At 35.2% G+C, this 11,326-nt stretch overlaps 2 protein-coding genes across 3 annotated transcripts; one reads left to right on the top strand and one right to left on the bottom strand.

Moving 5' to 3' along the window:
* The first annotated feature begins 6,834 nt into the window (after positions 1 to 6,834).
* On the top strand, positions 6,835 to 9,144 carry LOC120170067. The gene is made up of 5 exons (XM_039178099.1): positions 6,835 to 7,419; positions 7,481 to 7,796; positions 7,881 to 7,935; positions 7,995 to 8,141; positions 8,223 to 9,144. The coding sequence occupies exons 1-5, from the start codon at positions 6,835 to 6,837 to the stop codon at positions 9,142 to 9,144; spliced, it is 2,025 nt and encodes a 674-aa protein (XP_039034030.1).
* Positions 9,145 to 9,405: 261 nt separating this feature from the next.
* On the bottom strand, positions 9,406 to 10,726 carry LOC120170172 (glycine-rich protein A3-like). Of its 2 annotated transcripts, none has more exons than XM_039178168.1 (3): positions 10,643 to 10,726; positions 10,032 to 10,294; positions 9,406 to 9,815 (listed from the first exon to the last, which is right to left on the bottom strand). In XM_039178168.1, the coding sequence occupies exons 2-3, from the start codon at positions 10,255 to 10,257 to the stop codon at positions 9,571 to 9,573; spliced, it is 471 nt and encodes a 156-aa protein (XP_039034099.1). In that variant the 5' UTR covers positions 10,258 to 10,294; positions 10,643 to 10,726; the 3' UTR covers positions 9,406 to 9,570. The 2 variants fall into 2 exon arrangements, with proteins under 2 accessions (XP_039034099.1, XP_039034100.1); XM_039178169.1 differs by having other exon boundaries at positions 10,032 to 10,267; positions 10,643 to 10,723.
* Between the last annotated feature and the right edge of the window lie 600 nt (positions 10,727 to 11,326).

Genomic DNA, 11,326 nt, shown 5'->3' with positions numbered 1-11,326 from the left:
TAAACATTATCCCGTCCAAACACGTTGAAACATTAGTTTATGGTTGTCTTCTTAGCAATCTCTTTATCAAACTCGGTCTGGATATCTCTCTTGACAATCCTATTCCCCTTCAAAACCCAATCAATCTTATCTCCTTGAAGAAGGCGGATTGGAAACAGGATGAATTCATTGGCTTATGGGTTTTTCGACCCGTTAAGCAAACTCCGGGAGCAATTTCTTTACGAGCTGCTTCTAGCTCTTCTTGTGCTCCTCCTCTGGCACCGGCTGCAGATGATGATCCAGAACTCCAGCAGCTCATGCGAGACATCGATGAAGAAATTCCTGATGCTCCTCCGGTACCTGATCCAGCACGGTAAGAAGATCAAATGCCACCATATTTTTGATCCTTCTTAGAATCGTTTGATCTGAGGTTTGCTTCCATGGAGTCTCAGATTACTGAGTTTCAGCAGGAGATGCGTGAACTTATGGACACTCTCACTCTTGAAGTTCGAGCTCGTTTCCCTCCTCCTCCTCCCGATCCTTCTATGGATGAATAGACTTATTTTTTTGATTTGATTGTTTTTGGGTTTGAACTTGAACTTAAATTGTTAAAACATTTTGGATTGTCTTTCTTTGATTGTTGGATGTTTGTTTGATGGATATGTGAACTTTTATTTCATATATATTTTGGTTTGTTTCAATATATGCATCATTTACATTTTAGTTGAAATATGACCAATTTACCATTTCACATTTGTTATGAATATTGATTTATGAAACTAATGGCTAATCTCTCTTTTGATTGTGATCTTAGCAGCTTAAGCTTTATATTAATAAATCAATTGTATTACGTTTTTCAAAATTCTTGTTTAAAATATATTTTATAGAGTCTTTTTGATTTAACAAAAAGGGGGAGAAGATGTCATAGTAAGGGGGAGTAATTTTTCAAAATTGATTTCAAAAATAATTTCTTAAACAAATCTTAAAATTACTCAAATGTTTTGTTATATCAAAAAGGGGGAGATTGTTGAAAACATTTTGATATTTCGATATAACAAATTAAGTTAAATGAATTTTAAGATTTTACAAATGATTTTCTAAGGTATATTCGAATTAATTAATCGAATAACATATTATTTCTCCAAGTCTTTTAAGATCAATTTTAATCCTTACTAAATGTGTAAAATTGTGTTTTATACTTAATATATTTTTTTGAAACAATTTTCACAAAGTATTTTGAACCAAAATCAAGCCTTAAATCAATTTTTCAAAGGCATGCACCGATGCATCAATCCATGCATTGATGCACCAATGAATAAATTGAACATCGAATGCATTTCATGCACCGATGCACTCTCCATGCATCGATGCACTCGGATTTTATGAAAACATCGAATGTATTTGATGCATCGATGCACAAGCCGTGCATCGATTCACTCAGGCTATTTTCAAACATCGATTGCATTTTATGCATCGATGCATACTTAGTGCACCGATGCACTAAGTGTCCCAACGGTCAAAATATTTGAATTTTACACTTGATGCATCGATACATCTTGCTTACGCATCGATGCATGAGATGTTCCCAACCAAATTTTTAATTGTTTTCACACTCAAACGGCTCTATTGACTCCACTAATCATCCCCAACGTTCAGAATCATTTTAAGGAGTATTTAAAGAAGCTTAGAAGCCATTGATCAATAACAAGAAAGAAGAAGAAACAACAAACAAGAGAGAATCAAAGAGAAATCATCAAACCTCAAGTTTGAGCATTTCAAGCCTATTTTTCATTCAATATTCATTTTTCTTTCAAGAACACTTTTGTACTCAATTGTATTCATTCTTGAGTGTTCTTTTCTTTGTTCTAGAATTGTGCAAACATATTTGCCTTGTGAGGTTTTCCTTGTAAGTTTGCGAATTTGTAATCTTCTCTTTGAGAAAGATTGTTCTAAAAAATTGGGGTATATTCTTGAGGGAGTTGTAAGGTTATCTCTTTGGCCTCAAAAGAAAGAACAAATTAGTGAATTTGTTGGAAAATCCTTAGTGTGGATAGCTAAGGTAGTGGACGTAGACTTTGTTTGAGAAAGTCGAACCACTATAAATCGCTGTGCAATTTCTTTCAATTTTCTGCAAAAGCTTCCACCGAAATTTTAATTGTCAATTCACCCCCCTCTTGGCCGATTCCGTCGATCGATTAACTCAACAGAATCCATAATTTATGAATCTTCAATGTAATACGCACCGGAGGTTAAAGCCATTTTTTATCGGTTGCGTCGGGAATCGGTTGAGCTTCTTCGAGGATCGTCTCAAGGATGTTATGCCTTCTAACGAGTCAAGCTCTGATACCAATTGTTAGGATTTGAGGAAGTTCGAATTGACAACCGGAACGATTTGTAAAGAGGGGTCAGAACGGGTTTTGTGTTTAGGGAGTAAGGAGATTGAAAGATAGAGAATTACACAGTGATTTATAGTGGTTCGACTTCTCAACCAAGTCTACATCGACTACCTTATCTCCTCACCAAGGATTTTCCAACAAATTCACTAATTTGTTATTTCTTTTGAGGACAAAGAGATAACCTTTACAACTCCCTAGTTTTTCACAGGATAAACTAGAACCTTTCCCTAGCTTTTACACGGGCTTAGCTAGAACATTTCCCCTTTAAAAAAGGATAAAATAAGTAAACAAAATAAACCTCTCTAAGGTAGGTGTTTACAAGAATTAAGCTCACAATAACAATATTTACAAGAGAGAATGAAAATAAGAATGAAAAACTTATTCTCTTGTGTTTGAATGCTTGGATAGTTGTTCTCTCCTTTCTTCAAGTGTCCTTAGCTTGTATTTATAGCTTGAAATGTGTTTGATGTCGTATCTAGCCATTGGGGATGTTTTGGAGCCCTTTAGGGATTATTTTTCTGCAAAACAAGGCTGCCCAGAAGAGGGGGTATCGGTACCCCTTCAAGGGGTATCGATACTACCTTTGTTAAATTCAAATTAAACTAGCCGTTGGAGCCAGGGGGTATTGATACCCAGATAGGGGTATCGGTACCTGAGTATGGATACCCATAGGGGTATCGGTACCCTTTTTGCATTCGATGTTTGAGCAGTCATAGGGGTATTGATACCCATTCATAGGGGTATCGGTACCCAGGGTATGGATACCCATTCATAGGGGTATCAATACCCATTTACATTTTTTCTCAAATTCGAATTTAATGGACTTTGAATTATTTTTGAAACCTTTTGAAAACTTTGAATAAATTCAATTCAAGTCCAAAAACATTTTGCCTTAAATTTGTTATATCGTAACATAGTTTTACACGAAATAACCCAAAAACTTTAAAAATCTTCATTCAAACCCTTAAACCCATACCGACCGTTGCCCTTTGCCATCGACAAAGCTCCACCCGACATCACGTCCCCCCGGTGACCAAAACCCCTATAAAATCGTGATTGATTGACGGTGAATCGACTTTTTATACCCCCGCGAACCCTAGGATGAAACGATCCCACTTGATTCCTATGGCCAATCGACGACAACTACGGCAACGTATAATTAGGATGATGTAAGGGACCACGACGACGTCGGTGGTTCTGGTTTGAAAGGGTGCAGCGACGAGTTAGTGTTAGGATTTGAGGATTTTAAGGATTTTGAGGTTTTTGTAATCTAAAAGAAATTAGGTTTTTTTAATAAATATAATAATATTTTAAAAAATAAATTTCAAGATTACCAGATTATGACACGTGTCACTTAATGGAGAAAACTAACGAAAGTTACGGCCTGAACACCTAAAGTGGTCATGTTTGTAACTTTAGGCACCTAGATGGTCCAAAAAATACTATAGGCACCTTTTTGGAAAAAATAGTATAGTTTAGGCGCTTATTTGGGTATTAAGCCTAATTAATTTTTTATTCTTGAGATATTTCTATTCATGATTTAATATAATTTTAATTATTCGAGTAATTTTGTGAAAAAAAATTTTTTAGGATTAAAAATGAATTAATATCAAGTGGAAATTAGTATTATATGCGAGAAATGGAGATAAATTATTATTATTAAAGGAAAAATGTGATGAAAATGAATTATTTTAATGGGTTTGTACTTATTATTATTATTATATAGGATTTTATAGATTAAGATGATGGAGAAATATCACTTTTCATCACTTTCCTCTTATTCTACTTACAAGCAAACTGTGGATTTTTTTTAGTTACATAGAAAATTTGAGTTTTGATGATTTTTGCATTAAAACATTGACAAGTTTTCATCCTCCCAAGTTAGACCCTTCTTCAATCGGAGTAAATTTGAAGATATAAAAAGAAATTTATGTTATCAAAACATCTTTCATGTTTTATGTAAATCATTTAGAAATTTATAGGAATCTATAGTAACAAATGTTATACATGTGTTGCATTTAAGCTTTCACAAGTGATTTATAAGAGGGTTTTTCTAAGATTAGAAGAATAAATTAGTAGAGTGAAATTGTAAAAGTAGTTTAGACTTGTATTTAAATAAAGTTTTGTCGTATATTTTTCAGATTTTTTTTCATAAGTCACATATTTACTGTAATTCTTCTCCCTATCTTCAGAGAAACTCCTATGATATGTTAGAGCTAAATCTATTGTCAGACGATCATATTTTTCAATCAGTCACAATCCTTTGACATGGTCTCTGACAGACCCATATGATATGTTAGAGCTAAATATATTGTCAGACAACCATATTTATTTGTCATGTCAACCTATGAGTGACTATCATAACCCTATGTCTAAACCAACGTTAAGGGTTATTGTATAAATATCTCAGATAAGTTAGAAAAGGAAGATTCTCTCTCATAGTTACACATTACTCATCATCCTTAACTCGTCACTTTCTTTGAAATCACTGACTACGACTCTATGTCCAAGAGATTCTTAAAACATTTTTCTTTCACAATATTCTTTTAATTCCCATTTTCAATTATGTTTGCATTCAAGCTCTTGATTATTTCAAGCTCTTGATTATAATATACTTTTTTCATTGTTTCAGATTAATCTAGACGTTTCAACTTTAAAGATTGACGAAGTCACTCTTAATCTTGTTTAGAGCCTTAAGTTGATATGTACTTTGAACGAATTCCATCTTGTTATGTTGTTGAATCGTATCAAATTTAAGAGTAAAAATTCTTTAAGTAGCAACTCAAGATAAGGTATCTAATTCAGATATCAACTTTAGAGCAAAAATTATTTAGATATCAACTTTGAAAAATGTGTCAAATTTAAATACTAATTATATATTTAAGCCTTTAAACAAATTCAGCTCCAGTCACAACACAAGTCTGGAAGAAGAAGGGTGAATTGAGTTCTAAGCCAGTAGCCCCTATTGTTGGAGGAATTGAGGCTCTGCAGGAACTGAATGTTACTGGAATAAATGTTAATGTAGCTCACCATGAGAATGAAAACCGCCATTGATTCTAATTGTAATGATTCTATTGAAGTGCCTAAAGATTCTGTTGCTGATAGTCAGCGTAAATCTTCTGTTGATGATGGTAATTTAGCAACATAATCAACAATTCCTAAACGAGGTAGAGGAAGGCTTGCTAAGGATAAAGCAGTGTTAGCAGGATCAAAGATATAGATTTGAAGTTCTTAATTCGGTTGATGAAAATTATTCTAACTTTGAGGGCCAACCTAGGAAAATTTGAACTGCTTCCTTGGGAGTTGCAGGTCTGGTAAATGAACTCAAATTGAAAAAATGATAAATTGAATAACGCCAAAAGTCTTACAGTTGGGGTGATGGGGGTACCTTGGGATCACCTTCTCAATGATTATCAATTTTTGGAATGTTAGAGGATTTAATAATCCTCTAAAGAAAGATAAAGTGCTTCAAAGGGCTAATCTGAATAAAGTAGATGTTTTATGTTTTTTAGAAACAAGAGTCAAAGTTGAAAAGTCTAAGGGCATCTTCGAAACAAAATTAGCGAGTTGGAATGTAAGCTCAAACTATGATTATGCTATTAATGGAAGAATATGGGTTTTATGGAGGAAACGATTGGAGTTAACAATCTTTCATGTTTCTGACCAGATCATTTCTATAAAAGGATTTTTCATTGGTAATCCTCTTATTATTACAACAGTTTATGGCAGCAATGATGGCATTATTCGAAGACAGCTTTGGCAGCAGCTGTGTGATTTGGAAATAAGTATAGGTAATCTCCCTTGGATCCTGGGAGGAGACTTCAACGTTATTCTGCATCCGAATGAAAGCTCAGACTATGAACTTCTAGGTCCTTACTCTACTTTTGTTATGAAATAATTCTAGGATGTCACTCAGGACTTGGACCTTCACGATCACCCCTATTTTGGGCCTTCCTTCACATGGAGCAACAAGTAACTTGACTCTTACCTTGCAAGGAAACTAGAAAGGGTTCTAATCAATACCGTGTGGGTTAATTCTTTCCATAACTCATTTTTTGAATTTCTTGCGTATGGAATCTCTAACCATTGTATGGCTATTGTATGGCTTTCAAAAGAAACTCCATCTAATCGACCTAAGCCATTTAAATTCTTTAACTTCTGGACCCTTCACCCTAATTTCTTGAGAGAGGTTGAACAGTCTTGGAAGAGTACAATTCATAGAAACCCAATGAAGATTCTCTTTCTCAAATTAAAGTGCCTCAAGTCATGCCTCAGGAATTTAAACATAACTTGTTATAGTGATATCTCAACTCAGGTAAGGCAAAAGAAACTAGAGCTCGAACAACAACAACTTTAATCTTTAAAAGGAGAATATTCTTTTGGTAAGGAGATACAACTTCAAAAAGAGTTATTCAATCTTGAAGAGGTAGAGTTAATGTTCCTGAAACAAAAGGCTAAAATGCATTGGATCAAGGAAGGTGACAAATGCTCCAAATTCTTTCATTCTGCAGTTGCAGCCAAAAATAAAAATGACACTATTAGAGTTATTGTTGATGATCAAGGAAATAGACTTGAATATTTTGATGCAATGGCTGATGAAGTAATAACCTTCTTCTCTAGCCTGATTGGGACTGCTGATCCTAGGGTCAAAGGCAGTGACCCTATTCTCTTGAAAGAACTGTTACAATTTTCATTGCCTCTCGAATCTTCTTCTAGCCTTGTCAAGGATGTTACCACAGAGGAGATAAAAGAAGCTATTTTTGCCAAGGTAATGACAAAGCCCTTGGCCCGGATGGATTCACCCCTTGTTTTTTTCAAAAAATCCTGGTTCATTCTTGGTGATGATGTGGTAGCTGCAGTTAAATTTTTCTTCCATCAGTCTTCTCTTCTGCTAGCTTTCAATGCAACTACAATTGCATTGGTTCCTAAAATTCCTAACCCTAGCAAGGTTAAAGACTTCAGGCCTATCTCTTGCTGTTCAGTGGTTTATAAGACTATTACTAAGATTTTAGTCAAAAGGCTGACTAGTATTCTCCCAGGGATGGTAAATCTTAACCAGACTTCTTTTATAAAAAGAAGGAGCATTGTTGACTCTTCTTGCTCAGGAATTGGTTAAAGGCTATAGAAGGAAATCCATCTCTCCAAGGTGTTCTATGAAGATTGATCTCCAAAAGGCATTTGACTCTTTTCATTGGGGATTTATTTCAATAGTTCTGAAGGCTTTACATCTCCCAAATAGTATTATTGGATGGATTGAAGCATGCTTCACTGAAGCTAGATTCTCCATTTCTTTTAATGGGAGCTTGATTGGATTCTTCAAGGGAGCTAGGGGAATAAGACAAGGAGACCCTCTTTCTCATATCTTATTTGTTCTCGCTATGAATGTCCTCTCTAGAATGCTTAATATGGTTGTTGCTAGAGGTATGTATGGTTATCACCCTAAATGCAAGAAAATAGGGCTTACTCACTTATCTTTTGTTGATGACTTTATGATCTTTTGTAAAGAAAATGTGGAATCTATTGTTGGAGTCATTTCTGTTTTGGACTATTTCTATGAAATGTCTGGCCTTAAACTTAATGCTGCTAAATGTGATTTTTTTTTGTTGGAATCTCTGTCAGTAATCTTGGGATTATTAAGCAAATCTATGGTTTCAATCATGGTTGCTTGCCTTTGAGATACTTAGGAGTTCCTTTAGTAACTAGGAAGCTCTCTGAAAAAGATTGTGAGATTCTTATCGGTAAGATTAAATCAAGGCTCCTATTACGGTTTGGAAAACATTTGAGTTATGCTGATAGATTGGAACTTATCAGAGCTGTTATGTTCAGCGTTGCTAATTACTAGTGTAGGCAACTTATCCTGCCGCAATCTATAATTAACAAGATTGAGCAACTTTGCTCACGGTTCTTCTGGAAAGGATCAGACAAGGCTGCTTGTAGTGCGAGAGTTAGTTGGGCGAAAATCTATCAATCGAAATCTGAGGGAGAGCTTGGATTGAAGAACGTAAAAACATGGAATAAAGCGTGTATGATTAAACTTATTAGAAATATTCTTGCAGGAGAGGGATCTTTATGGGTAGTTTGGCTCAAAACCTACATTTTAAAGGAGAATGACTTGTGGCTCATGGAAGGAGGTGTTAATCTTAGCTGGTGCTTAAATAGAATTCTTAAATTAAGAACTGAAGCACTTCTAACTCTTTCAAAGGGAACACTGAAGATAAGGGACATATGGGAGGAGATTTTGGTGAAGGGTGATAAAGTCCCTTGGCACAAATTGATTTGGTTTCCTCTTCACATTCCTAAGCAAAGTATGATTGCATGGATGACTCTCTTGGACAGACTTCCTACTCGTGATCGGCTTCAACGAATGGGGATTGCTACTGTTGGAAATTGTGATATATGTAATGAAGCGATGGAAACAAGGGACCATTTGTTCTTAGTGTGCCCCTTGGCTTCTTATTTATGGGAGGCCATCTTGCTCCTTACCGGATTAAAGAGAACCCCATTGTCATGGGAGGACATGTTAGCTTGGGCTTGCGGAGCTTGGAAAGGTAAGTCTCTTCTCACTACTATATTGAAGCTTGCTTGGTGCGCTCGTATCTATGCCTTGTGGGAAGAACGAAATAGAAGAATTTTTCAAGGTTGCTCCAGATCTGCTGATGATATACTTATAGCTATAAAAGAGATTGTAGGTATCCAACTAAGAGGTAGGAATATAAATAGGATGGATAGTGTTAATATTAACCTTTGTAATTTATGGGGTATAGTATAACCGATCAATTGTTTTGTAAGTAGGTTGTACATATGGTTTTTGTGTTTGGTGATTGATTTTTGTAGAAGAACTCTGCTTCTTTAGGTAATAAAATGAAATTATCCAAAATACTGATCATGAAAGAACCCTTGATTTTTTTCTTTAAACTATACTACATCTATCTAATGCATACTTGAGTTTCTTAGTAACATGCTGATCATAAACAACACTCCCTTTCCAATGAATCAAACTCATTCATATATATATATATCCAACAGCACAAATATAAGCACTGTGCTAGTATTAGCATGCCAGGTCACAAATATCAACAGAAACAAATCCATGTTTATTGGAGGGGCAGTCAAGTCAGTAAACTGTTAAAATAGCATACTAATAACTCGAATGACATATATATATATATATATTGGGTGTGTATATATATTGGGTTTACTTCCACTTCCTGCCAAAGAACTTGCCCTTATGTTTTCCAAACATGCCATGCTTCCCGTGTTTAAATTTCCCATGTTTGAATTTTCCATGATGTCCATGGCCGTGGAAACCCCCATGCGCAAGATGATGAGCTCCATGTCCCATATGGTGAGCTCCGTAAACAGCCGCCGCGGCAGCTGCACCCCCAGCTAGTAATCCTCCCACGCCATGTCCATGTGAACTATGTCCCTGTGAACCATGTCCTGTAAATTCCACTATTCAGGTTAAAGAAGATGAACGTACACTTGAATCCAATGTCAACAATAACAAAACAGCAGCAATAAGGGATTTAAATAGCAGTCTACTGTAGCATCTGTATTGCCGCAATCGCGATCTACGCAACTCAACCGAAAATACGACCGCAACCGCAATTTAAGTCCCTTGCAGCAATAATAACAACAAAGAGTAATGGAGCATACCATGATAACCGGCTGGTGGATATCCTCCATGAGGTGGGTGAGGGTATCCTCCTGGAGGAGGATATCCAGCAGGTGGATATCCCTGTGGAGGGTAGCCTTGTGGTGGATATCCCTGATGAGGGTAACCTTGTGGTGGATATCCGTGCGAATGATGTCCAGTAGCATAGCCAGCAAGATGAGAAAACAGCCCTTTGTCACTAGATTCGCCTTCCTTACTACCTCCCATTTTTCTTCCACTTAATATTATTAACAAGTTCAAGCAGCTGCATTACGTTAGTAATGATTAAATAAGATTCTGAACATATACTACCTTAACAGAAACACACTCAATTTCCATATATGAAGTGCAGAAAACAGTAAAAGATGACTCAATTTCCATAACCTTGTATAATCTAAAGCCCCATTTATGAGACAGATACAATCATACAAGTTTTCCAATCCCATTAACAATGAAAAAATGATCAAAACTGGTGATAATAACAAACATTGTTGATATGATCAGAATCTATACTGTAAAAAGAAAATCAAAGTATCAAAGCAGATCATATTATCAGATCAAGAAACTTGCTTTAAACTAACAAAACATTATTAGTTTGATCAGATCATATTACCTTGTTGAAGCAGATTCTTCTGAGTGGTTTTTATTGATGGGGATGTTTGAGGATGAGTACTTACAAATTTTTTGAAGCGAATTATTTATAGGAAAAGATAACGAAAACAAAGATATCCTCTAATATTTTAAAGTCTCATTTATTCAACGCGGTTGCTTTGATGTGAAGAACACAAATCAAGTCAACGCGGTTGCTTTCTTCTTTACCCTATAGTATCTCCTCACAAACAAAATAAAGCCACGTTTTTTTTTAATTACGTAATTGCTAAGTTTTTTTAAAGACCACATTAATAAATTTACAAAAAAGAATTTAATCAATGTTGAAAATTGGATTTAAATTTTTAAATTTGGAAATTAAAGAAGGGTAAAGTATATAAATGGTAACTGAACTTTTGAAGCTCTTGCATTTATGTCCCCCAACTTTTAAAACTTACAACACAATCATCAAACATTTAGTTCGTTTGCAATATGGTCCCCGACGTAACCGGTCGTTTCACTGCCGTTAGAAGAAGATGATGTGGCACGTGGAAACCGTTTGCAACTATAAAAATTAGGGTAAATTATATAAATGGTCACTAAACTTTTCAGGCGCTTGCATTTAAGTCCCCCAATTTTTAAAACTTGCAACACAATCATCAATTACATTCTAAACTCCAAATTCCAAAATGCTTCAATTATATTCTAA

Source organism: Hibiscus syriacus, unplaced genomic scaffold, assembly GCF_006381635.1.
Source record: "Hibiscus syriacus cultivar Baekdansim isolate YM2019G1 unplaced genomic scaffold, ASM638163v2 tig00111772_pilon, whole genome shotgun sequence".
Classification (NCBI taxonomy): Eukaryota; Viridiplantae; Streptophyta; class Magnoliopsida; order Malvales; family Malvaceae; genus Hibiscus; species Hibiscus syriacus.
The sequence above is the reverse complement of the archived record's forward strand: the minus strand, read 5'-3'. Positions and strand labels throughout refer to the sequence as shown.

Bases quoted from the DNA above. Each gene is read 5' to 3' on its own strand.
- LOC120170172 (XM_039178168.1), bottom strand. From the start codon at position 10,257: ATGGGAGGTAGTAAGGAAGGCGAATCTAGTGACAAAGGGCTGTTTTCT. The intron at 9,816-10,031 runs GTATGCTCCATT...TGGAATTTACAG, and splicing joins TCCACCAGCCGGTTATCATG to GACATGGTTCACAGGGACAT.
- LOC120170067 (XM_039178099.1), top strand. From the start codon at position 6,835: ATGCATTGGATCAAGGAAGGTGACAAATGCTCCAAATTCTTTCATTCT. The intron at 7,797-7,880 runs GTATGTATGGTT...TCTTTTGTAAAG, and splicing joins TAATATGGTTGTTGCTAGAG to AAAATGTGGAATCTATTGTT. The intron at 7,936-7,994 runs GTCTGGCCTTAA...AATCTCTGTCAG, and splicing joins TTGGACTATTTCTATGAAAT to TAATCTTGGGATTATTAAGC.